The sequence below is a fragment of the Rhinatrema bivittatum genome, chromosome 18, assembly GCF_901001135.1.
Source record: "Rhinatrema bivittatum chromosome 18, aRhiBiv1.1, whole genome shotgun sequence".
Lineage (NCBI taxonomy): Eukaryota > Metazoa > Chordata > Amphibia > Gymnophiona > Rhinatrematidae > Rhinatrema > Rhinatrema bivittatum.
Genome location: NC_042632.1, coordinates 7,565,219 through 7,593,090, shown reverse-complemented (window position 1 = coordinate 7,593,090; position 27,872 = coordinate 7,565,219). Strand labels below are relative to the sequence as shown.

The 27,872-nt window shown below is 42.2% G+C and overlaps 1 protein-coding gene across 12 annotated transcripts in view; it reads right to left on the bottom strand.

Moving 5' to 3' along the window:
- Positions 1-15,549: 15,549 nt before the first annotated feature.
- Positions 15,550-27,872, bottom strand: part of CXXC5 (CXXC finger protein 5) — a 446,772-nt gene continuing 434,449 nt past the window's right edge. For 11 of the 12 annotated variants that reach the window (XM_029583296.1, XM_029583303.1, XM_029583305.1 and 8 more), the window contains one exon: positions 15,550-16,422. Coding sequence is in view for 4 of the 12 variants with exons in the window: in XM_029583303.1 (XP_029439163.1) it covers positions 16,378-16,422 (45 nt within the window). In the remaining 8 variants the exon portion in view is untranslated. Of the gene's footprint in view, positions 16,423-22,925; positions 22,997-27,872 lie in introns of all 12 variants that reach the window. The other variant, XM_029583302.1, reaches the window with a different exon arrangement.

Genomic DNA, 27,872 nt, shown 5'->3' with positions numbered 1-27,872 from the left:
GGTTTGGCCTCTGTTGGAAACAGGGTGCTGGGCTTGATGGACCCTTGGTCTGACCCAGTATGGCAATTTCTTATGTTCTTATGGTGTGGAGTGCTGGCAGAGAGTTACTGGAGGGTTTCATGGTGGTCCAGAAGCTGGGCCACTGTATCCCTCACCCTATCTCTGAAGAGATTCTCCCCAGTTCATGGCATGTTCATGAGTCTTAAGAACATAAGATCACAAGAAATTGCCATACTGGGTAAGACCAAAGGTCCATCAAGCCCAGTATCCTGTTTCCAACAGTGGCCAATCCAGGCTCAAAGTACCTGGCGAGTACCCAAAAACTAAGTATATCCTATACTACTGCTGCTAGTAATAGCAGTGGCTATTTTCTAAATCAACTTGATTAATAGCAGGTCAGATCATTACCTTATCTCTTTTAGTCTAAATCTATTTAATGTCAGTTGTAAACCTGAGGCACACACTACTGTTAAGAAGCGAAAATCCATTACACCAGAAACGTTTATTGAATCACTTTTACCTAATTTGCCCACATCGACCTTGTCTAACAGTAATGATACGGTTATAGCATGGAACTCAGTCATCTCTACATCATTGAATTCCATAGCTCCTCTAAAAATGTATCAAGTTAAGAACAAACCCACCACCCCATGGTATGCAACCTTGTTGTGTTCAATCAAAACACTATTAAGACAAAAAGAGCATTGATAGTGTCATGAAAAAATACCAGCAGCAAAAAATAACTACTACTGCATTCTACATCAATATAAGAAAGAAAGAAATCTGGCTAAAAAAACAAACTTATTACAGAAATAAAATGTCCTCTGCTAATGGAAATCCATCTACACTCTTTAGCATAGTTAAATCCCTGACTTCTGTTCAACCGAGTTCTCAGGTTATTTATGATGAGTCCACTTGTAACAAAATTGCTACTCTCTTTAGAAATAAAATTGAAACTATTACTCAGGAATTCTCACACCTTCCCTATCCAGTTGTTAATAGTCCGCTGCCAGATCGTATTTGATCAACATTTTCACCAGTTTCTGTATCTACATTACTATCTATTATAAATAAGCAAAAGGTTTTGAATTCCCCACAAAATCCTTGTCCTGGGTTTCTTTTCAAAGCCATCAGATCCATTACTAGCAATTTCCTATGCAAATTTGTGAATCAATCTTTAGAATCAGGAATTGTAAATCAATCGTCAATTCTTCCGATACCAAAAAATAAATCAAAAGATCCACTGGACCTTAATAATCTTAGACCAATAGCTTCACTTCCATCCCTCACCAATCTTATTGAGTCTGTTATTTTGCATCAGCTTTCAAATTTCCTCTCTGATCACGAGATTTTACATCCCTGTCAGCATGGTTTCTGCAAACGCCACTCAACTGAAACACTGCTTCTTTCATCTTTTGATTCCCTCTTACATGGTTTCAACTCTAATTCGGACTTTATTCTTGTTTTTCTGGACATTTCTGCAGCTTTTGATACCCTGGACCATCAAATTCTTCTATTAAGCTTGCAATCTATAGGTATTGCTTCTACTGTTCTAAACTGATTTTCAATTTACTTATCAAAAAGAACTCAACAAATCAATATTGGTATGCATTCTTCTGATCCCTGTACTGTATCTTTGGGTGTCCCTCAAGGTTCTTCGTTGTCTCCAATACTTTTTAACATATATCTACTCCCTCTTTGTCACATTCTTTCTGCTCTGAATCTTCAGTTCAAAATCTATGCTGATATTCAGTTCTTTGTTCCGTTTAGCTCTTCTTGGTCAAACACTCTCTCTACAGTTGTGCTATACCCGTAATGGAGAAGGTTTTCATGGGTAATGATTCAGATGGACTGTATCAAATCACGGTGAACCTAGAAGATGTAGTAGGCCTGATTGACAAACTGAAGAGTAGTAAATCACCTGGACCGGATGGTATACACCCCAGAGTTCTGAAGGAACTAAAAAATGAAATTTCAGACCTATTAGTAAAAATTTGTAACCTATCATTAAAATCATCCATTGTACTTGAAGACTGGAGGATAGCAAATGTAACCCCAATATTTAAAAAGGGCTCCAGGGACGATCTGGGAAACTACAGACCGGTTAGCCTGACTTCAGTGCCAGGAAAAATAGTGGAAAGTGTTTTAAACATCAAAATCACAGAACATGCCCCCAGAAGCCGGGAAACTAACAAGCCTAGTCGCCGAAGGAGAAATGCTTCTAGGCTGCACCCACACCTCCCCACAGATGACTCTCCTGGTAACTATCCTAAAGGACGGAAAAGAGTTTCCCTCTCTAGCATTGATAGACTCTGGGGCCAGGAGGAACTTTGTTACCAGAGCCCTGGTAGAAGAATTGCAGCTACCCATCTGCCTTCAAGACCGTTCTCTGTATATTTCCTCTATCTATGGAGAGCCCCTGCCAGGGCATACTGGATTTACCACCAAGACTTTATCTCTCCACATCGGACTCTTGCACGAAGCCAGATCTCCTTCTATGTCCTTGAAAGGGCAATACACCCCATGGTTTTGGTGTTACCCTGGCCAACAACATTCTCCTGTGCTTGATTGGCAGACCCTCCAGCTTGCCAGCTGGGGTCCTCAATGCTTCAAAACCTGCTTGCAGCGTGTATGTCCTCCAAGAGCCATTTCTCTGGCTACCGCCTCATTGGATCTCCCACCACAGTATTGGGACTTTGCAGATGTTTTTACGAAAAATAAAGCAGAGATCTTGCCTGAACACCGAAGTTTTGACTGCGCCATCAACCTCCAACCTGGCACGCTTCCTCACCGTGGGAGGGTGTATCCTCTCTCTCCAGCAGAAACTATGGCCATGCCACAATTCATTCAAGAAAATCTCAAGAAAGGGGTCATCTGACCATCCTCACCAGCTGGTGCGGGGTTTTTCTTTGTTACTAAGAAAGATGGCTCCCTAAGGCCATGCATTGATTATCGAGGCCTCAATGCTATTACTAAGAAGGACAGATACCCTTGCCCCTCATCACGGAACTGCTTGATCGCCTCAAAACTGCCAAAATTAGCAATGGTAACTTGGAATAGTTTTTGGGTACTTGCCAGGTTCTTATGGCCTGTATTGGCCAGTTGGAAACAGGATGCTGGGCTTGATGGACCCTTGGTCTGACCCAGTATGGTCTTAAAATTGTTTCTAAGCTGGACCTGAATGGAGCGTACAACCTTGTTCGTATCCGGCCGGGGGACGAATGGAAGACAGCCTTCAATACTTGGGACGGCCACTACGAATACCTCGTCATGTCCTTTGGCTTATGTAATGCTCCCGCAGTGTTCCAGCACATGATGAATGAGATTTTTCGAGACCTCCTATACGACTCGGTGATTTTTTATCTTGATGACATTCTTAGTTTTTCCCATGATATTCAGAATCATCGTGGATTGCAAACTAGCTAAAAGACAGGTAACAGAGAGTAGGATTAAACGGTCAATTTTCTCAGTGGAAGGGAGTGGGCAGTGGAGTGCCTCAAGGATCTGTATTGGGACCCTTACTTTTCAATATATTTATAAATGATTTGGAAAGAAATATGACGAGTGAGATAATCAAATTAGCAGATGATACAAAATTGTTCAGAGTAGTTAAATCACAAGCAGATTGTGATAAATTGCAGGAAGACCTTGTGAGACTGGAAAATTGGGCATCAAAATGACAGATGAGATTTAATGTGGATAAGTGCAAGGTGATGCATATAGGGAAAAATAACCCATGCTATAGCTACACAATGTTAGGTTCCATATTCGGTGCTACAACCCAAGAAAGAGATCTAGGCGTCATAGTGGATAACACATTGAAATCGTCGGTTCAGTGTGCTGCGGCAGTCAAAAAAGCAAACAGAATGTTGGGAATTATTAGAAAGGGAATGGTGAATAAAACAGAAAATGTCATAATGCCTCTGTATCGCTCCATGGTGAGACCGCACCTTGAATACTGTGTACAATTCTGGTCACCGCATCTCAAAAAAGATATAATTGCGATGGAGAAGATACAGAGAAGGGCTCCCAAAGGAGAATGGAACAGCTCTCCTATGAGGAAAGACTAAAGAGATTAGGACTTTTCAGCTTGGAGAAGAGACGGCTGAGGGGGGATATGATAGAGGTGTTTAAAATCATGAGAGGTCTAGAACGGGTAGATGTGAATCGGTTATTTACTCTTTCGGATAATAGAAAGACTAGGGGGCACTCCATGAATTTAGCATGTGGCACATTTAAAACTAATCGGAGAAAGTTCTTTTTTACTCAACGCACAATTAAACTCTGGAATTTGTTGCCAGAGTATGTGGTTAGTGCAGTTAGTATAGCTGTGTTTAAAAAAGGATTAGATAAGTTCTTGGAGGAGAAGTCCATTACCTGCTATTAATTGACGACTTAGAAAATAGCCACTGCTATTACTAGCAATGGTAACATGGAATAGACTTAGTTTTTGAGTACTTGCCAGGTTCTTATGGCCTGGATTGGCCACTGTTGGAAACAGGATAATGGGCTTGATGGACCCTTGGTCTGACCCAGTATGGCATGTTCTTATGAACAGTATTACAACGTCTGCGAGCCCACCAACTTTATGCCCAACTGGAAGAGTCTGCCCTTCCTGGGCTGCATTGTGTCTTGCCAAGGTTTCCACATGGACCCCAAAAAAGTACAAAGCATCCAGGATTGGGTCCAACCATCTACCCTCCAGGGCCTTCAAAGACTTTTAGGATTTGCAAACGTTTATCGCCACTTTATTCATAATTTTTCCCAACTAGTGGCTCCTCTAACTGCACTTACCCAGAAGGGATCTGATGCCAGGAACTGGCCGCCTGAGGCATGCTTAGCCTTCACCAGACTTAAGCAAGCCTTCTTACAAGGACCATGCCTCCGGCACCCTGATCCGGAATGACCATTCTTAATTGAAGTAGACGCCTCCTTCCTGGAAGTAGGAGCAGTGCTAAGTCAGATGACGGACTTTGGGATTCTACGACCTTCTTCATTTTTTTCACGCAAATTCACGTCTGCGGAGCGTAATTATGGCATAGGGGATAAGGAGCTCCTTGCCATCAAACTAGCCTTAGAGGAATGGCAGCACTGGTTGGAGAGAGCACACCACTGAATCACGATCTTCACAGATCATAAAAATCTTTAATACCTGCATCAGGCACACAGACTTAATCCTCGTCAGGCCCGATGGTCACTTTTTTTTTGCCCGTTTTGATTTTGAATTATGCTACCGCCCGGCCAAAAAGAATGCCCTGTCTCGTTCTTTTGAAACAATGAGACCCCGGACCCACCGGCATACATCACAGATCCAGCCCAAATTCTCCTAGCCGCTACCTTACCCATACCTCTGGGAAAACTGTAGTCCCCACTAGGCACCGTCAAAAAGTCTTGGAGTGGGCCCACGATTCTCTTGTGGCAGGACATTTGGGTCAATGCCGCACCTTGGATCTACTTAAACGATATTATTGGTGGCCATCCATGACACGCGATGTTAAATCCTATGTAGAATCCTGTCCCATCTGTGCCCAAAACAAGCCACCCGTAGGACAACCGTGGGGACTTCTGCAACCCTTGCCTGCTCCTAAACAGCCTTGGACGCATTTATCTACTGATTTTATTGTGGATCTCCCTTCATCCCACGGCTGTACGGTCATTTGGGTAGTCATGGACCGATTTTCACTCTTCGCACAATTAAACTCTGGAATTTGTTGCCAGAGGATGTGGTTAGTGCAGTTAGTATAGCTGTGTTTAAAAAAGGATTGGATAAGTTCTTGGAGGAGAAGTCCATTACCTGCTATTAATTAAGTTGACTTAGAAAATAGCCACTGCTATTACTAGCAACGGTAACATGGAATAGTTCTTATGGCCTTCTTATGGCCTGGATTGGCCACTGTTGGAAACAGGATGCTGGGCTTGATGGACCCTTGGTCTGACCCAGCATGGCATCTTCGTGTGGCTCTCCCGGGTCTCCCATCTGCACCAGCACTGGCGTGTCCATTTATCTCCCACATTTTCTGGCTCCTCTGCCTTCCTAGTCATACAATCTCCGATCAAGATATACAATTCACGGCAAAATTTTGGAAATCCCTTTGCCGGAAATTCAATATCCATCTGGGTCTCACAAGTGCCTATCATCCCCAGGCCAACGGGTAAGTGGAGACTTAACCATACTCTAAAAACCTTCTTAAGTCCATTAATAGCTATTAATCAAGTTTACTTAGGGAATAGCCACTGCTATTAATTGCATCAGTAGCATGAGATCTTCTTAGTGTTTGGGTAATTGCCAGGTTCTTCTGCCCTGGTTTGGCCTGTTGGAAACAGGATGCTGGGCTTGATGGACCCTTGGTCTGACCCAGCATGGCAATTTCTTATGTTCTTATACTAATACTCGTCAGGACAACTGGGCTGACCTTCTTTCCTGGGCAGAATTCTCCCATAATTCTCATATCTGTTCCTCCACTGGCACCTCTCCCTTCCAGGTAGTATATGGGAGACAACCCTAATTTCCTCTTCCCTTACCTCTCTCCATACTCTCCCCTGCTGCTCAGTTGACAGCGGCCAATCTGCACAATCTCTAGCGACAGACTGAAGAATTGCTTCGTAAAGCCGGCGTATCGGCCAAGAAGATAGCTGACCACCATAGACGACCAGCGCCTCAATTTCACTCTGGGGAAAAGGTCTGGTTGAGCACACACATCAGTCTTCGGGTCCCTTCCATGAGGTTCGCACCACTTTATATTGGCCCTTTTTCCATTGTGCAGCGCATAGGGCCAGTCTCCTACTAGCTGCGACTACTATCCTCTCTCAAGATTCATGACGTCTTTCATGTTTCCTTGCTAAATCCTCTCATTCTTTCCTGGCCCTCTCGCAAATCACCAGAACCCTCCAAAATTTCAACAGAGGACGATCAGATTTTTGAAGTTCAAGAAATTCTGGACATCCGTCATCATCGGAACAGCTTGGAGTATCTCATATCATGGCAGGGCTTTGGACCTGAAGAAAATACATGGGAACCCGCCTTAAACATACTAGATAAGAACCTCCTGCGCCAGTTTCACATTGCTTACCCCTGGAAACCTAAGCCTCCTGGGAGGGGACCTAAAAGGGGGGGTATTGTTGCGTGGCGAGGCTGTGCGGCCGCACAACCCTACTTACCAGCTCCTCCAGCTCTGCTGCCGCGAGTCTTCAGGGCACCCGGGACGCCTCCTCCGACATGGCTGCAGACGTCGGGAGACACAGATGGGCCTCCAGGCTCTCGCCCCACCTCTTAAAGGGGCCCGGGACCAGGAAGTGTCCTAGCCCCAGGAAGTGACAGTTGAGGCAGCCGTCTTCTTAAACCTGAACCATGCCTGCCTGCTTTGCCTTGCAACAGGTCTTCAGTGTGAGTAGCTGCCTTGGAGCCTTCTGTTCCTTGTCTCTGACCCAGTTTGCCTGACTCCAACCCGGACCGCCTCTGGACTTTGTTTGCCTGCCTGCCGCCAGCCTCTGACCAGGTTTGCCTGACTCTGCCTGGCTGCCGCCTGACTCTGATCCGGACCGCCTCTAGACTCTGTTTGCTTGTCTACCGCCAGCCTCTGACAGGGTTTGCTTGACTGTCTGCCTGCCGCCTGATCTCTACCTGGAATGCCTTGGACGTCGATAACCTGCAACCTGCCTCCAACCAAGGATCGTGCTTGGACCCTATCCTACCAGGTGAGGGTATTTCTGGTTTCCATACCTTGATTCCGCATACCGACGGTGAGGAGCTATGGGGTACCTCGTGGGTACACCACCTCACTTCGGCCTAGGGTCCACGCGCCGGCTGACGACAGACAACATTAGGTCTCCCCGTTACAGCAATAAAACCTCTCCAATTAATCAAAAATTTAGCTTCTCGGATTTTAACTGGTACCCCGTTAAAAAATCATATATCCCCCACTCTGTTTTCACTACACTGGCTACCTATTAAATTCAGAGTCCAATATAAAACTGTCTATTATCATTCACTCATACATAATCCATCCTCAACCTGGTTGTGTTCCATCTTGAGAATTTACAAGCCTGCTAGACACCTGAGATCTTTAAATCAAAACCTATTTGACGTCCCCTCTGTCTATCTTGCTAGGTTAGATATAACAAGAAAAGAACTTTTTCAGTAGCAGGACCATCAACCTGGAACTACTTATCAAATTATCTCTGACAAATCTCAAATACCAAGGAATTTAAGAAAACTCTAAAAACTTACCTTTTTCAAATAGTATTTAATATTCATTCAGCAGAACACACCAACATCTACTCGTCCCTAAATAATCTCATTCAGTTTCTTGCTCTTTGAATTGATACAGACCTAGTTGTTTAACTTTTATTTTTACTGCTCATTTAAATATGGAACACTTTGTGTTCCATGTTCAATGTAAAGCCTGTTGCTGCATTATGTTTTTTTCTGTAAACCGAGAAGATGTTCCCAACGTTTCTCAGTATATAAAAAACTTAAATGAACAAATAAATAAATACGTTTATTTATGAAGTCTTTGATTGCTATGTTATTTTATGTATATTTTTTTATCTGAATTCATGGATTTGGTTATTTTATGTTTATATTATGTATGTGATCGAATGTAAACCATTTTGATCAATTTTTTAAATTAAAAAGATGCTAAACAATTTTAAATAAATAAATAAAGGGCTTCTCCTTCAAGAACTCATCCAAACCTTTCTTTAAACCCAGCTACACTAACTGCACTAACCACATCCCCTGGCAACAAATTCCAGAGTTTAATTGTTCATTCAGTGAAAAAGAATTTTCTCTGATTAGTTTTAAATGTGCTACATGCTAACTTCATGGAGTGCCCCCTAGTCCTTCTATTATCCGAAAGAGTAAATAACTGATTCACATTTACACATTCTAGACCTCTCATGAACAGCCCTAACCTCTTTAGTCCTTCCTCACAGGGGAGCTGTTCCATCCCCTTTATCATTTTGGCTGCCCTTTCTCTGTACCTTTGCCACTGCAACTATATCTTTTTTGAGATGTGGTGACCAGAATTGTACATAGTATTCAAGGTGTGGTCTCACTATGGAGCGATAAAGAGGCATTATGACATTTTCCATTTTATTCACCATTCTCTTCCTAATAATTTCTAACATTGTTTGCTTTTTTGAATGCCGCAGTTCATTAGAACATAAGAACATAAGAAAATGCCATACTGGGTCAGACCAAGGGTCCATAAAGCATAGCATCCTGTTTCCAACAGTGGCCAATCCAGGCCATAAGAACCTGGCAAGTACCCAAAAACTAAGTCTATTCCATGTAACCATTGCTAATGGCAGTGGCTATTCTTTAAGTGAACTTAATAGCAGGTAATGGACTTCTCCTCCAAGAACTTATCCAATCCTTTTTTAAACACAGCTATACTAACTGCACTAACCACATTCTCTGGCAACAAATTCCAGAGTTTAATTGTGCGTTGAGTAAAAATTCTCCGATTAGTTTTAAATGTGCCCCATGGTAACTTCATGGAGTGCCCCCTAGTCTTTCTACTATCCGAAAGAGTAAATAACCGATTCACATCTACCCGTTCTAGACCGCTCATGATTTTAAACACCTCTATCATATCCCCCCTAGTCGTCTCTTCTCCAAGCTGAAAAGTCCTAACCTCTTTAGTCTTTCCTCATAGGGGAGTTGTTCCATTCCCCTAATCATTTTGGTAGCCCTTCTCTGAACCTTCTCCATCGCAATTATATCTTTTTTGAGATGCGGCGACCAGAATTGTACACAGTATTCAAGGTGCGGTCTCACCATGGAGCGATACAGAGGCATTATGACATTTTCCGTTTTATTCACCATTCCTTTTCTAATAATTCCCAACATTCTGTTTGCTTTTTTGACTGCCGCAGCACACTGTACCGACGATTTCAATGTGTTATCCACTATGACACCTAGATCACTTTCTTGGGTTGTAGCACCTAATATGGAACCCAACATTGTGTAACTATAGCATGGGTTATTTTTCCCTATGTGCATCACCTTGCACTTATCCACATTAAATTTCATCTGCCATTTGGATGCCCAATTTTCCAGTCTCACAAGGTCTTCCTGCAATTTATCACAATCTGCTTGTGATTTAACTACTCTGAACAATTTTGTATCATCTGCAAATTTGATTATCTCACTCGTCGTATTTCTTTCCAGATCATTTATAAATATATTGAACAGTAAGGGTCCCAATACAGATCCCTGAGGCACTCCACTGTCCACTCCCTTCCACTGAGAAAATTGCCCATTTAATCCTACTCTCTGTTTCCTATCTTTTAGCCAATTTGCAATCCACGAAAGGACATCGCCACCTATCCCATGACTTTTTACTTTTTCTAGAAGCCTCTCATGAGGAACTTTGTCAAATGCCTTCTGAAAATCCAACTATACTATATCTACCGGTTCACCTTTATCCACATGTTTATTAACTCCTTCAAAAAAGTGAAGCAGATTTGTGAGGCAAGACTTGCCCTGGGTAAAGCCATGCTGACTTTGTTCCATTAAACCATGTCTTTCTATATGTTCTGTGATTTTGATGTTTAGAACACTTTCCACTATTTTTCCTGGCACTGAAGTCAGGCTAACCAGTCTGTAGTTTTCCGGATCGCCCCTGGAGCCCTTTTTAAATCTTGGGGTTACATTTGCTATCCTCCAGTCTTCAGGTACAATGGATGATTTTAATGATAAGTTACAAATTTTTACTAATAGGTCTGAAATTTCATTTTTTAGTTCCTTCAGAACTCTGGGGTGTATACCATCCGGTCCAGGTGATTTACTACTCTTCAGTTTGTCAATCAGGCCTACCACATCTTCTAGGTTCACCGTGATTTGATTCAGTCCATCTGAATCATTACCCATGAAAACCTTCTCCATTACGGGTACCTCCCCAACATCCTCTTCAGTAAACATCGAAGCAAAGAAATAATTTAATCTTTCCGCGATGGCCTTATCTTCTCTAAGTGCCCCTTTAACCCCTCGATCATCTAACGGTCCAACTGACTCCCTCACAGGCTTTCTGCTTCGGATATATTTAAAAATGTTTTTACTGTGAGTTTTTGCCTCTACAGCCAACTTCTTTTCAAATTCTCTCTTAGCCTGTCTTATCAATGTCGTACATTTAACTTGCCAATGTTTATGCTTTATCCTATTTTCTTCTGTTGGATCCTTCTTTCAATTTTTGAATGAAGATCTTTTGGCTAAAACAGCTTCTTTCACCTCCCCTTTTAACCATGCTGGTAATCGTTTTGCCTTCTTTCCACCTTTCTTAATGTGTGGAATACATCTGGACTGTGCTTCTAGAATGGTATTTTTTAACAATGACCACGCCTCTTGGACATTTTTTACTTTTGTAGCTGCTCCTTTCAGTTTTTTTCTAACAATTTTTCTCATTTTATCAAAGTTTCCCTTTTGAAAGTTTAGCACGAGAGCCTTGGATTTGCACACTGTTCCTTTTCCAGTCATTAAATCAAATTTGATCATATTATGATCACTATTGCCAAGCAGGCCCCACCACCATTACCTCTCTCACCAAGTCCTGTGCTCCACTGAGAATTAGATCTAAAATTGCTCCCTCTCTCATCGGTTCCTGAACCAATTGCTCCATAAAGTTATCATTTATTCCATCCAGGAACGTTATCTCTCTAGCGTGACCCGATGATACATTTACCCAGTCTATATTGGGGTAATTGAAGTCTCCCATTATTACCGCACTACCAATTTGGTTAGCTCCCCTAATTTCTCTTAGCATTTCACTGTCCATCTCACCATCTTGACCAGGTGGACGCTAGTATACCCCTATCACTATAGTCTTCCCTGACACACAAGGGATTTCTACCCATAAAGATTCAATTTTGTATTTAGTCTCATGCAGGATGTTTATCCTGTTGGACTCTATGCCATCCCGTACATAAAGCGCCACACCTCCTCCCGAGTGCTCCTCTCTGTCATTGCGATATAATTTGTACCCCGGTATAGCACTGTCCCATTGGTTATCCTCTTTCCACCATGTCTCTGAGATGCCAATTAAGTCTATGTCATCATTTACTGCTATACATTCTAATTCTCCCATCTTACTTCTTAGACTTCTGGCATTAGCATACAAACATTTCAAAGTTTGTTTTTTGTTTGTATTTTCATTCTGCTTTTTAATTGATAGGGATAAGTTAGAATTTTTTAGCTCACGTGAGTTTTTAGTTACAGGCACTTGGACTACTTTTCTAATTATTGGAACCTCACTGTCGGGATGCCCTAATTCTAATGCATCATTAGTATCCTTTAAAGATACCTCTCTCTGAACCATGCGCTGCTGAGCGAGTGTCGGCTTTCCCCTTTGTTCTAGTTTAAAAGCTGCTCTATCTCCTTTTTAAAGGTTAGCGCCAGCAGTCTGGTTCCACCCTGGTTAAGGTGGAGCCCATCCCTTCGGAAGAGACTCCCCCTTCCCCAAAAGGTTCCCCAGTTCCTAACAAAACTGAATCCCTCTTCCTTGCACCATCGTCTCATCCACGCATTGAGACTCCGGAGCTCTGCCTGCCTCTGGTGACCTGCGCGTGGAACAGGGAGCATTTCAGAGAATGCTACCCTGGAGGTTCTGGATTTAATCTTTCTACCTAAGAGCCTAAATTTGGCTTCCAGAGCCTAAATTTGGCTTCCAGAACCTCCCTCCCACATTTTCATTGAGTCAACGATTTCAATGTATTATCCACTATGACGCCTAGATCTCTTTCCTGGGTAGTAGCTCCTAATATGGAACGTAACCATCATGTAACTACAGCATGGGTTATTTTTCCCTATAAGCATCACCTTGCACTTATCCACATTAAATTTCATCTGCCATTTGGATGCCCAATTTTCCAGTCTTACAAGGTCCTTCTGCAATTTATCACAATCTGCATGTGATTTAACTACTCTGAATAATTTTGTATCAACTACAAATTTGATAACTTCTTTCTTCGTATTCCTTTCCCAATCATTTATAAATATATTGAAAGGCAAGAATCCCAGTACAGATCCCTGAGATACTCCACTGCCCACCCCCTTCCATTGAGAAAATTATCCATTTAATCCTACTCTCTGTTTCCTGTCTTTTAAACAGTTTGTAATCCACGAAAGGACATCGCCACCTATTCCTCTGGTCAGAAATCAGAGGTCCACAGCCATGCCATTCTGTGTGTACTGATTCCCACTACAGAGACCTTCAATGCCATTTCAAAAACATCGTAGACTGCATGGACCTCGTGTTTTCCGCACTCCAGGCCTTGAGGCACCAGCGACAAGAGGGTGTCCTGCTGCTGCTGAGGCAACTGCTTGGCCAACTCCTGCACCTCCTTCCTGATGTCCCGCAAGTACTGGCTCATATAGAACTGGCAGGAAGCTATACAGCAATCAGCATACCCCCCCCTGAAATACCTTCCTCCCAAGAGCATCCATGGCTCTGTGATCCTTCCCGGGTGCGCCGAGGAATGGGTCAGAGACTGCTTGGCCCTCTTTAGAGCAGATTCGACTACCACCAATTGGTGGGGAATCTGTCTGGGAGCCTTCTGGAAGAGGTAAATCCTGTCTGCCTTCTTGTTTACGAGAGGCACTGGAGGGAGTATTCCCACATCCTGAGCAACTCTTGAAGGATCTCGTGCACTGGGACCTTAGGAGGCTCCACAAACTGGAGGATTTCAAGTATTTTGTGCCTGGCATCCTCCTCCATCAGCAACTGAAATGGGATGGCTTCCACCATTGCCTGTACAAAACCTGCGAAGGTCAAGTCCTCAGGTGGACATTTCCTTTTCTATTCTGGAGCAGAAGGGACTGAGGGGAGACCTTCAGAGGCATCGGAGGACTCTGTGGTATCATCCCCCAGGTATCTTAGGGATCCTCATCCTCACTGAAAGCAACAGGAGATGGAGTCCTAGGTTCTCGGCCTTCATCGAGAGGTGCAGGCACTGGTGGAGCTGGATGAAGGAGCTGCAGGCCTCGGTGTCTCAGCCAGCCTAGGTGGAGCTTCCTCGGAGGAGGAACCAGCCATGACCACCAGATCAGCAGGGGGAGGTTGAGGTGCTCTGACAGGCACAGGCACTAGCGAAGGAACAGATACCAGTTGAGTTGGTAATGTGCCAATGAGCGCATGGATCTCCAACAGTGGTTCCAGAATGGATGGTGCCAGTTCTGTCGGTGCTACTGGACCAATGTTCCGCAATGCTGCTTGACTGCCACTTAGACTCACCACTCAAGCTCCTCCTCAAACACGGACGCTGCCAACACATACTGGGAGGAAGTAGAGTGGACAGATCCTCTTTGGAGGATCGGTGACTGGCACCAGGACTGGTGGAGAACATTGCAGACTCCCAGCACTGATGGAGGACTGGCTCTCCTAATTGCGGGGGTCGCTTCAGGGGCATCACAGCACGAGTTTGTGCATCCCCGTTCCTGGCACTGTGCATCAATGGAGACAGATGCCAATGTATCTGGCTTCCCTCAGTGCTCGATACAGTCTTTCACTGGTGCAGAGACCGAAGATAAGAAACCTGATGTCCTCAACCTTAAGGAGTTAAATGATGGCTGGTTTTTGGTGCCCCTCTCCGCCGACAGCACAGACGATCCTGCCGATGTCAATGGCTCAGTGTCCATCGGTGCAGCCCATGGTCCTCTGGTGCCGATGCTGTCAATGCTGATGGCTCGGTCGTCTTCGACCTGAAGAGGTGCTCTATCTTGTCAAGACAAAGACGACGTCCTTTGGGAGTCAGCAAAGCGCATTTGCGGCAACCCTGGACGTCAAGCGATGCCCCCATTCTTCATGAGGGCACAGAGGGAATTGATTAAACCCGGACGTGGCCATGACAGGACGAAATAAAAGGGAAGAAAACTGGGGGTCATGCAGGATAAAGAACCAGATGGGTCTGAAAAACTTTGATATCAGTTGGAAAAACTGGGTTGTCCCTTGCGCAAGCATGTTTTTAAATGCTCCTACATACATACATAAAAGCAGACAAAGTCCTATGGAAGACGTACACCAGCTGTGCTCGAGTAACCTCTTAAAATTAGGAGCATACTTATGCGTAAGTTGGAGTATTTTAAAACATTTGTGCGCAAGTGTGCGCACCCTTTGAAATTCCAGCGTATTTTCGCTTGTGCGCTGATGCACAGCTGTTTGGGCGTATGCACATTTGTTTGAAAATTAGCCTGTAAGTGTCTATGGGGAAAAAATCTTGTCAATCAAGCCCCTATCTGGGTATCTCTGAGAAAAAGCTAGCTTCCACAAACAGCACAGTATGCTCTCATCTGTTCTGAAGGGAATATCCTTACCCAAGACATGATCTGTATAGGTGGAGTATTTATTTCAGTGTCTTCCATACTTTTACAATGACTGATGTTCATTTGAATTGACTCAAAATGTTCTCTTTTATTGTGATTATTTGGGAAGGGGACGAACAGAAGTAAATTCTAGGAGAGAAATTTGTAAAAGCACAGAAACGAAGGAGAGATATTTTTAAAGTATCAAAACTCCAGGCAACAAAAATGGACATATATAACAAAGATGCAAATCATGACACAAAACATGCATTCATTTTATTCACATAACAGCCTGAATTACTAAAACATTACAAACAGCATTTCTTTACTGATGCAGAGCTGGGATTTCACATGGGAGTACAGATTTCACCACAAGTGGTGGACGAGATTAACCTCTGTGTGTAAAAAAGTGTTTTCTATGATTAAACTTAAATAAGATTTCTTTATTATGCAGTATTCCTTGCTCTGAAGTAAAGTAAATAGAAAACTTATTTTTCTGTCTATCATTTCCACTTTTTATACCCAGGTTTTGCTGGTTCAACCTACAGTCTGTACTATAGGTAAATGGAATACTATGTTACCTTAAACATTTTCATTACAAACATGAAATTGTGAATTCTAGGAACTAGCCACTTTATTTTATGATGGGAATAATCAAAAGTATAAATGAAGGTGTAGTTAAAACTGTGCTAAATTACAGCAGTGCTTATTAGTAACTAGATTCAAAAGGCTACTGTAAATTTACATTCTCTATACAAGAACTGCATCTTCCACACAGACAAAAGTGACATGAAACCACAGGAAAAAACTGATTGTCCATAATCTGTCTAATAAGTCTTGATACTTTACAGATCCATTTTTGAAAAGCAATTATATGTTGTACTAGAATTGCAGATGTTAAACAATTGCTTTTTTTTTTTTTTTTTTTTTTAAATAAAAACAGGAATAAATTCTGCAAGAGAATATTTTTGGTTCTAAGACGACTTAGGTGCATCCATTTATTTCAGCCAAAATTCCTTGCCTGAGACAATACAAGCAAGCCGTGACATTGCACTTGGCCAGAGCTTTGGAATTTCTTCCTATTGAAACCATCTGAACGCAGCACCTGTCGGAAGCATCACCTTCTGGGAAAAAAGCAAAAAAAAAAAAAGTTAAGTCACATTCAGTGTTGGCATGAATTATACAAGCAAAGTCACAACAAAACTACTGCTAATCCAAACACAACACTGAAATGTATTATGCTACCAAAACTACCTATTTCCAATCCAACTGCAGCACTTGACAGAGAGCATAGATGCTTGACTACCTGATTGGACAAGGACAATTTTGCTTGACAGCTGATCCCTGCATGCCTTTAACCTGAGGAAATTTATTTGATGAAACTTCCCCATGAGACCAGAAGCTCTAGGTGTGGGAGTTCCTCTAAGACAGGCTGATGTAATATCAGTGTATGTTAAATGCTCATGCTTGAGTGCCCGCTCCCTTAACACGCACCAATCCACCTCTCCTGGGTGCCTGATTTAATAAGCAGTATTTTCTGCTTTTCTGTAATTTTTTTGGGCTCCTCAAGAATTAACACCTGCTTTGGGCAGGCATTAATTTTTGCAGGTTAAAATGTGTGCGTTGGGCACACATGTTTTTTGAATCAGGGGGAAACAGGTAATAGCTTCATCAACATGAATTTACATGTGATGAGCTCTATTACCAACGCGCTTGATTAGATGCGCGTTTTGGACGCACTAACCCCCATTTTGCATCGGAGTTATAGACGTGTATCCAGTTGTGAGTTGGGCCATGCGCTATAGCCAACACATGGTATTGCATTCAACCTGTATGAGTTCCTAAGCTAGGTTGGTTTCCATGGTTAGGGCAAATTGCACTGGGAGAATTTGGATGGAAATGTCCTTGATCAGTTTGGAATGAATCAGCAACCAGTAAATAAGAATCCCTTAGAAACTGGGTGATTAAGATTCTGTATTATAGATTCTGAATGGCTTAAGAATCCATTGAGCTTTTCTCATGTGAAGATGTGCTGTAGGGGTAATGTGCACTGTATAGTTTCCTTAATTTACCAAATGTAAGAGCAATGTAGCTAACAAAATATTTTAAGAAGTTCAATACAAGCAGTATACGGTCACAAAAAATTAAAAACAGCAGCAAAGCCTATTCCTACTATAATGGCCCATCTCTTTATTGTGCATCAGCCCTTACTTAATAATAATGGGGTCTGCGCATGCACCAATGTGTGGCCAGCATTACAAGAGGACATCCAACACAGAAAAGAGCAGCAATGTTGTCAGATTCCCTACCCCTCACCACCAGAAGATGAAATCCAGATGAGGAGAGAGGTGAACAGAAAGCAAGGGAATATTAGGAGGAGCAGTGTGTGTGTGTGAGGATGGGAAGGGAGAGGGTGAGAGATGGGAAGAGAATTCAAGTGAGAAGGGGAGAGAAAAGGAGGGGAAGTAACAAGGAGGAGGAAAAGGAGTGAGTGAGAAGATGGGGTGGAGAGGAGGCAAAGGGAGTGCAAGCGAGAGAGGGGTGAGTGAAAGAGAGGAGATGGAGGAAAGTAGTAAAAAAGATGATGAAAAAGAGCGAAAAGTGCGCTAAAAACACACCATCCTTTCATTCAACCCTCCCTCGACACCCCCCCCCACAATCCCATAGACCCAACTCACAGACACACCCATAACACCACCCCTTAGAGAGACAAACAAACTCCGACAAATTCACACTCCTCCGCTCACAGACACTCAAACCCACACACAAAACCTTCTCATGCCCTCGATTCACTGAGCCACATCACCCAGACATAAAAACACACTCAGCAAGACACATTAAGCACCAACTTTGGATGTCTTAGGGAACTGGGGATCCTCTATTGTGCCATTACTGGAAGGGGATGAGAGCTTCAGAGTGTAGGAAAGGGCTGGGAGCTTGTTGGATGGCGAAGCTGAGTTGGAGTAAGAATTAGGGATAAGAAACTTTAAAGGGTAGGGAGGCTGAGTTGGGAGCCTTAATCACAGTCGGGCCGATACAGTAAGGATGCGTAAGAAAAAGTGTGGCAGTGCTGGGTGCACCCTTGTTTGCCGCGCGCACAATTTGGTTCACATACCGCCCGATACAGTATTCAAATGAGACGCAAATGCAAGCGGCGTCCAAAGCGCGTCCATGAAGCGGTAGGCGTGCGCAATCCATTTTACTGTATAGAGCGGTATACAGCGCCTATACAGTATCCTGGGTGCGCTGGTACCTGTCATTTATACTTCACTTTCAATGCATATCCAGCATAGTTCTCTGCTTCAACAGCAGGGGAAAAGAAAAACTGTTACTTCACACATCCAGCAGAGCTCCCTGCTTCAACGGCAGGGGAGAAGATAAACAACCAATAAGGGCTGTATAACATAATCTGGGTAAAAACAAATAAGCATGGGTGTAGCTTGCTTATTGCGGCGGTTACTACTCCTACTACCTCTAACTAATCAAGCTAGATATTTCACTTGGATGCAGCTCCTCCACCGCTCTCTACATTAATGGCGGGGGTGGAAGGGAATTAGAACCAAGAGCTAAGAGAAACAGAAGTATGGGAGAAGAAATGAGGGAAGCTTGCTGGGCAGACTGGATGGGCCATTTGGTCTTCTTCTGCCGTCATTTCTATGTTTCTATATATGTTTCTATATTTCAAATGTCATTTCACCAGGAAAGTGGATGTTTCTCCTACAGACCCCGCTGCCTTGAGTGCCCGGCTGGACGTCCAAGCCAGAAGTCCGAAATCGCAGCTTGGACGTCCAGCCTGGGCGTTCAAGGCAGGGGGAAGGCCCATGAACGTCTGTCGCAGGTTAGACATACTCGTCCAAAATGTGCGTACAAAGCGGGTTAAAAACAGGGTAACCGCGGCTGCGCTTTACTGTATCGGCCTGAGTGTGTGCAGATAGAAAGCAAAAAGGACATCACAGTATTGAGGGTACAAGTTTTTAGCCCATTATACCCCATCTTTATTGACAGGGATTTTGACTAATATACAAACAAATAAGGCATTACTGACAGTAAAATATGTCAATTGTAAATCCTTTAATTCACTACTCCTTTTGCTGGGAAAATGTTATCAAAGACACTTCCTTGGGGACAAATGTTGAGGGACACACAATAATGAAATGCTTCTAAGAATCCTCTGTTAGCAGAAATGCAAACCAAACTGTTAATGTAATTAAAAAACTATAAAGATGACACAACAGTTAATTTAGGCACCAATGACTTTGCTTGAAACAGCAACACAGCAGAACAGAGAGATTTCCATTCCCTAAGGAATCAGCTTGTGCACATGGTGAAGACATAGCCTTTTTACAAGTGTTTCATGTTGAAAGGGAGAGGAAAATCTTTTAGGGGTAAGGCAACTCCAGTCTTTGCGTGCCAAAACCAGTTCTGGTTTTCAGGTTATCCATAATAAATTTGCATGAGATATTTGCATATTTGCCTTCTTTGTATGCAAACACATCATTCATATTCATTGTGAATATTCTGAAAATCAGACCTGTCTGTGGCACTGAGGACTGGAGTTGCTTACCCTGGGCTATGCCATATAGATAATTTCAATAAGTGCCTCAAAACCTGCTGGTATACTTGGGTCAGAACAGTGCATACAACAATAAAAAGCTAAACAGTAATTATGGTCTACATTTGCCTATGGCAGGAAAAAATTCATATCAAATGTCATTGCGTGTTTAAACTAGAGAACAGGGGTGGCAATTGGAAGCAAATGGATTTGGAATGCTGTCCTCAACACACACATGAAGTGGGAGGATAAACAAACCAAACTACAACATCTCAATAGTTCACTTAGCAAAAAAGTAGTAAAGAAGTCTAAAAGGACCAGCATGCCAAGGAGGACCAGCTGATAAGCTATAAATGTTTATAGTCTGAGCAAAAAAACTCCAGATCTACAGGCCCAAATAGTGGAGGCAGACTTTGTTGCTCCTATAGAGATGTGGGTCAGTGAGTCTCATGAATGGGATACAGCCATATCAGACTATAATCTAATGAGGAAGGATAGAGGTGACAGAAAAGGTAGAGTAGTAACTCTATGTAAAAAAAAAAATACCCACAAAATAAACTAAGGAGTCAAGAAAAATCCTCACTACTATCAATAACAAAAACAAAGGGAACTTACTAAGAAAATTCCAATTACCAAAAAACATATATCATGGAAAGAATTAGGTAGCATATAATCAGGAGAACAAACGGACATTGTTGCACTAATACAGTCGTATGCCAAAGTTTAAGCATCCCAGATCAAATTACGTTTCAATGCAACATCTACATGGCAGCTTTCTGCAATTTTTAATGCAAAATTAGTTTACTAATGTTAACATTTAAAGAATAAAAAAGTGAATATGGCATGTACAAAACTATAGACACTCTTCCACTTGATTCATTACTCAGCTTTTAAAAAAGTGAATAAGTCCCAAAATGTTGATTATCTCATTAGGCCTTCATCAAAATTCCAAACTGGTACTCTGAAAAAGCAATTTCTTTTCTGCCTCTCTGGGAACATTTTGATTATGTCTCTTCATTAGAAGTTTCCAATCATATCCAACACTACAATCTGTCTACATGTTCTCTGTTCTTCTTTGTTCAAAGCCACCAAAGATTCATTGGCTACACTTTTCTCTCCCTTAATTAATCTGTCTCTCAAAGAAGGTGTCGTTCCACACAGCCTTAAACAAGCAGTTGCCCGCCCACTACTAAAAAAAAATGAATCTCGATCCATCTGATCTTTCCAACTATAGACCCATCTCTTCATTACCCTTTTTCTAAAAAGTTTTAGAAGCCTCAGTTTTAACCCAGCTTTCAGACCATGTTGAAAAATTAGCTTCTTGACCCTCATCAGTTTGGTTTCCACCATGCACTTAAAACAAAACTACTACTTCTCTCTGTAACAGACACGATCAGGGGAGGCATTGACAATGGTCATCAGTTCATTTTAGTTTCCCTTGATATTTCAGTGGCTTTTGATCCCGTGGACCATAACATTCTACTCTTCCGTCTTCAAGAAGCAAGCTTATCTGGCTCAGTGTTAAATTGGTTTTGTTCCTATTTATCAAAACGATCCCAACAAGTCAAAATTCACAGGGACTTCTCCACGTTTTCCCACATTAAAACTGGAGTCCTTCAAGGCTCTTCCCTCTCCTCATTACTGTTTAACATTTACTTAGCACCAATTTGCAAAGTATTATCATATTTGACAGATGTGTATAAATTATACGCAGATGATATTAAATTCCTCATTCGAATTAGTTCATCCTGGGATGACACACAAAATCACATTAATCTTTGTTTCTCTTCAATTAAATCCTTACACTTAATGTCGAAAACTGAATTCCTTTCATTATCCAGTACATACTCCCCCATCTCTCAGTCGACCATCTCCATTAATTCTGCTCTGTTCACAAGAAACAACCAAGTCAAAAGCTTAGGTGTCATCTTAGACAATACCCTCTCCCTTCAATCCACAAATTCTACAAGTGATGACAAGGATTTTTTCGACTCCATTTACTTGCTGGTCTCAAAAACTTTTCTTTCCATATGAATTTTGCACAGTACTTCAAGCCTGCATCTTTCCCATCGTCAACTCTTGCAATATTCTCTATATTCGTCTTCTACTTTATGGCCCATTCAGTTACTTTTAAATTCAGCTGCCCTTCTTCTGACAGATGCCAAGCGATTGGATCACATTACAACCACCCTTAATCTTCATTGGTTCCCTTTTACTGAATGCATCAAATACAAACTTGGTATGACTGTACACAAACCTATCCATGATTCTTGCCCTTGGGCAAACTCATTGCTCAAGTTTTATCAACTAGCACTCTCCCTATACACTTCACAAAGCATTTCTTGAAGTTCTCTCACCTAAAATGACACGCCTCCAACTCACCCGTGAATGCTTCTTCTCTGTTGCAGCCCCTGAATTTTGGAACTCCCTCCCTATTGAATTGCGTCAGTCTGATTCTTTAAAAGATTTAGAGTTCTTCTAAAAACTTTCCTGTTTAGACTTGCTTATTTTTAATTTCATTTCAGGTTGAAGTGCATTTTTATTGTATTTTATTTTTATTTTACATTATAGGGTTTTTTTTGTTTTTTTGTTTTTACTGTTTTTGAACATGAATTTCTTTTATGCTTGTTATTGCTGTAAATAACATAGACCACTTGTGCGTTAGGCGATTCATAAATTCACTAAAATGTAAATGTAAATTCCATGGTTGAACAAATACTTTCAGTTTTCTAACTTACGCTGTCATTGCTTTTCTGGACTACTTTTCAACAAACATGGGCTCTTCAAAGTAGCTGTCTAAGCATTTGAAAATGAAGATAATTCACGTTTAAAAAGCAGGGGGAGAATATTAAAAACATTTCCAAATGTTTCCAGCTAGCTATTTCAACTGGCAGAAACATTAAGAAATGGAAATTACATGAAATGCTGAAGTCAAGGCAAGATCTGGAATAAAATTGATAGAACTGCCTGAAAACTGGTCAGATCTGTAAAACAACCCACAAATCATTGCAAACAACCTGCTGAAAAGTTTAGCTGACCCTGGATCAAAATTGTCCATAGTATAGCACTGCTTACATAACGATGTTCTGCATGGGAGAGTTGTCAGAAGAAAACCTTTTCTATGACCCCATCACAAAAGTCATCATCTAAAGTAAGCAAAACAAAGTCTTGATAAGCGGAAATGATTTGAAACATATCCTAAAAGCTAATGCCCCACAGTCAGCGAAGCTGAAAAGATTTTGGATATTTCAGCAAGACGATTCCAAAACATACCTCAAAAGCACCTATGAAGTACTTAGAGGAAACCACAGGATTACCATTGGTCCCAAAACCTCTGAATGGTGCTTGGCCTTGTCAGCCATGTGTTTTAACATCTATATGGTTCCTCTTTGCAAACTTTGGGCTGGGCTCTGTGAGGGATACCATTTCTATGTGGATGATATACAATTTTTTTTATTACCATCTCGTTGTCCTGGTCTACCACATTTGAGCTAGTTTCTATATGTCTTGGTGCCATCAATAGATGGCTTGGGCACAATGGCTTAGTATTACATCTGAGTAAAACATAAGTAATAATTCTGTGGAGGTCTTCCTTTGCTAAAACTCCCTCTTCCTCTAAGTTTGGGAATTTGGCTATTCCAGTAGTTACGCAGGCAAAAGATCTGGGTATCCTTCTTGATAGTGACTTTTCAATGTCATCTCAAATATCATCAATGATTAAAGCTGGATATTATAAGCTAAGGGGTAGATTTTTAAAAAGACTACAAGTGCGTCCATATGTGCGCGTTACCCGGCACACACACATGGATGTGCGCAAGGGGGGGGGTTATAATTTAGCGAATTCGTGTGGTGAGCATTGTCGGGCTTCCCCAGTTCCCTCCCAGTCCGCTCCAATTAAGGAGCGGACTGGGAGGGAACTTCCCTATCCTCTACCCTAACCTCCCTTCCCCTATCCTAGCCCCCTCCCCCATTTTTTAACTTATTTTTTGCTCCTGCAAAGGAGCAGGAACAAGTTGTCCGTGCCGGCACAGCAAATGGCTGCTGTATCAGGTGCTCTAAGCCCCACCCTACCCCGCGGACCGCCCCACTGCTGCGGCCAGGCTCTTGTGTGCATAACAAGGGTTATGTGCACGGCCAGGCCCCTTTTAAAATGCGCACGGCAGGCACAAGGCTCGGCCGTGCACGTAACCCCTGCCATTAACGCAGGCCATTAAAAATCTGGTCTTCCGATTGCTGCAACCAATGTTTCCTCTAAGCTGCGTGCACAACTTTTATCACTGCCGCATACAGCTTTTACCCCCCAGCACAGGAAGATCAGTGAGGCCATGGTGAAGCTCATCCCATCACAGCCCGAAGCAAAGAAAAAACCCTCAAAACTCCGGATGTTCCTCCTCCTTCCTGCTCGCTTGACCCTGGAAGAAAAAGTTGCCTAAACTGCGTGAGCAGGAAGGAGGAGCATTGCCCCGCTTGCAAAAGAGGAGCATTGTATGTGGCAGGGCTGCCACAGATGCCATCTCACAGCAACTGAGAAGAGGATTACTGGAAGTAGGGCCCCTGCGAATCAAGCCCATCTTGTGACAACCCACAAAGAGTAGGCCCAGAGGCAAGAGGGAGGCTAAGGCTCTGTAGTGTGTGTGTGTGAGAGAGAGTGAGTTGAGGGGCTGTATGTGTATGAAAGAGACAGCATATGAGAGTGAGAGCAAGTGTGTGTGTGTGAGAGAGACAGTGAGTGTGAGAATGAGAGCCTGAGTATGTGTTTGAGGGAGGAAGGGAAGAAGACAGATTGAGAGAGAAGAAACAAAGAGAAAAAAAAAGAGAGACCCTGTAAAAGGAATTAGGAAAAGACTGAGAAAGGGATTGTGAGAAAAAAAGCCTTTGATCAACTGATTAAAAAAATTATTTTGAATTTTTTTTTTAGTGAGTGGCATATGTTATCTTTGGGAATGTGCATTGCAAATCTGTATTTTGTTCTTTAGGGCTTTCCATTTTATTTTTGTCTGTATGTTTCTGTTTCCAATATGTAGTCCCTGATTATGTATTAGGAAGGGGTCTGTTTATGTTCTGCATGTGTAACTGATATGCAGTACTTCTGCTGGCATATAGTTTTTCTGAAGGGCTTTGTAGCAGTACAGCTGGTTCTGTTAACTTGAGTAGGTGATGTATTAGTGTTCTAGTGCATGGTATAATATTTGCATTGTTGCCGTGTCATAGATAAGGCTGCTGCTGTTTGAGTCCTGTGCTGGTGTGGTATGGTATGGCGAGGATTTAGGTCTTTTTTGTGTGTATGTTACTTTTCAAAGTGCTTGGCAGTAAAATGTTTGCAGTTATAGAGATGAGTGTGTGTTTATGTGAGAAAGAGAAGAATTGAGTGAGTGTACATGTGCGTGAGAGTCTGGGGAGTGAATAAGAGGAATGAGACAACATTCCAGCTGACCAATTATTAAGACTGACATTTATATTCCTTGACTTCTGACTTTTATCACACAGGCACAAACCTTATTCGTACACTTTCTTGACCGAGGTAATCCCCCCCCCCCCCCCAATAAGCATGCCCTTTATGCACACCATGAATGGTTATTTTTGCCCCTTCAGCTGACCCTGATATCTGGATGACCTGTGTCCTTCCTTTTTCCAGCCACATTTATGAAATTTCCTCCATTGTTAATAAATATTGGCATGTGCTTTCTCCCATCTCAATTTTTTCAAATTGGCCCAGATTTGCCTTCAAGCGAGGCAAGAATTTTCATGACATTTTAGTATTCTTGTATTTAAGACCCGCTATACCTTCTCGATCCCCACCCATGGGGCATTCGGCATGCGGGCATTGTTTAGCTTGTCCTATGTCACCTTCTCTTTCTGTATTTGTATATCCTTTTACAAAAAAAAAAAAAATACACCTTGCGACATACTTCCCACTGTGACACTATGGGGATGATTTATGTAATCCTTTGCTCCTGTCCACTTTTACATATAGGTAAAACGTCTTACAGACTCAAAACTAGAATTTTTGAACATTGTTTTTGTACTCTCAACTCTAAATTAGAGTCCCCGTTAGTCAGTCATTGGCTAGAAATGAATCACTCTATCACTGATTTACAGTTTTTTGCCTTAGAAGTCATCTCACCTTCTCCCCGTTGTGGAGATTTCTCAGGATTACTTTTACGTTGTGAACAATGCTGGATTTATTAACTTAATTCTATAACCCTGTTGGTTTAAACAAGGAAATTAGATGGTCTCTCACTCCCCTCTCTAGTACTTTAATAAGGTTGTGCATCTTTTCCTGCTGTCTTTATAATCTGCTCGAATAAGGTTTTGCGCTTTTACACTCTGTGGGTTTTTTTCAGGATCACTTGCGGCATTTATAAATACCACTGCATTTTAATTTCTTTATCCCTGCCGCCCTAACATGGTCACTTTATTTTTTTGTAAAATCTCTGACATCAATATCTGTAACCACACCCCCTGTCCACTCACTGGCAGTTTGTTTCTGTACACTTTTTTCTCCTGGTTCTATAACTTTTGAGCCAGTTCCATTTTAAATGCTGTTTAAGCACTCTGTGAACAATCAGCTTTAATAAGGTTTGTGCCTTTTTAGTCACCTCATTACCAGTAAACTATCATATGTTTTGTTGTGTTTCAGAATTCTCAATATATTTTCTATTTCAGACACCGTTAACGCCTTCTGGCTTTGATTTGCATGGACTGTAGAGTTTTAGCTTGTCCTCTACTGTTAGTTATTCTGGTCTGTTTTACTAATGCTATATATATATTAACTTTGTTAACAAGATAATCCTTAGAACGTGTTCCTCCTGATGAGGCTTCAGCAAAGCACAGTCCTGTGTTGGGGGACACAGCTTTGCTACACAACTATATCTATTTTGTAGTGAAATTGAATGCACAATTAAATGGCTTCTGATCAAAACAGTCACATTATAAACTTTTAACAGCTTCTGATTAAAACAGTTGCACTGAAAATTGATGAAGTTTCCAGACCAGACGTTTATTTTCAGCAACATATCTACTGCCTTTGTCTGATATTTAAGTGTGCTATGCACATCTTTTCACATTCTTTGTGATGGTTAACTTTATATCATGTGGAGGTTGTGTCAGCTTCTGTTCACTTAGGGAATCAATGAAACATACAATTTTACTATGGACAAGTTTTTAAGTTGCCCCTAAACTCTAGAACAAGATACCACTATCCTTACGCCAAGAGGCATCTTACCTCACTTTCAGGAAAAGAGCAAAGGCCTTCCTCTAATTCAGCCAGGCTTCCTCTAATTCCATCTCTAAAACTGTGACAAAACTACAATAAAGTTAGTAAAGAAAACTCCCTTTATTCCTTGATTACTGGAACTTGATCATGAGACCATAGCATTATCTAGCTCCGAGCTTTCTTACTCAGTGACTCCCCCATGGCATAGCTTCCTGCCCTCCCAATAAAACTAAATTATTATATCTTTTATTCTCACAGGACAAGCAGGATGGTAGTCCTCACATATGGGTGACATCATCAGGATGGAGCCCAATCACGGAAGACTTTTGTCAAAGTTTCTAGAACTTTGACTGGCACCACTGAGCATGCCCAGCATGGTACCAACCCTGCATCCAGCAGGGGTCCCTCTTCAGTCTCTTTTTCTGTGCAGCTTTTGCCACGCGGAAATAGGAGCTCTTTCCATGGTTTCCTGACAGGAAAATATTCTTCAGGAAAAAGATCAAATTTTTCAAAAATTTCACCCTGGCTGGGGTCCCCCTTGTATACCATCGATACCCGTGCCCGTTCGGTAAGTTTTTACTACCTTTCGGTCGGTTACCGACGGTTCCAGCTTTTAGGCCTGGAGGTCTCATACCGCACCGCGGCCTAAATTTTCAACAACGATGGTGACGGGTTTTCGTAGGTGCCCGGACTGTCCGAGGACAATGTCCATCACCGACCCTCACCAGGTGTGTGTGTTGTGCTTGGGCCCTACCCATGATGTAGATTCATGTAGCAACTGCGCCCAAATGACCCCTAAAGGGCGT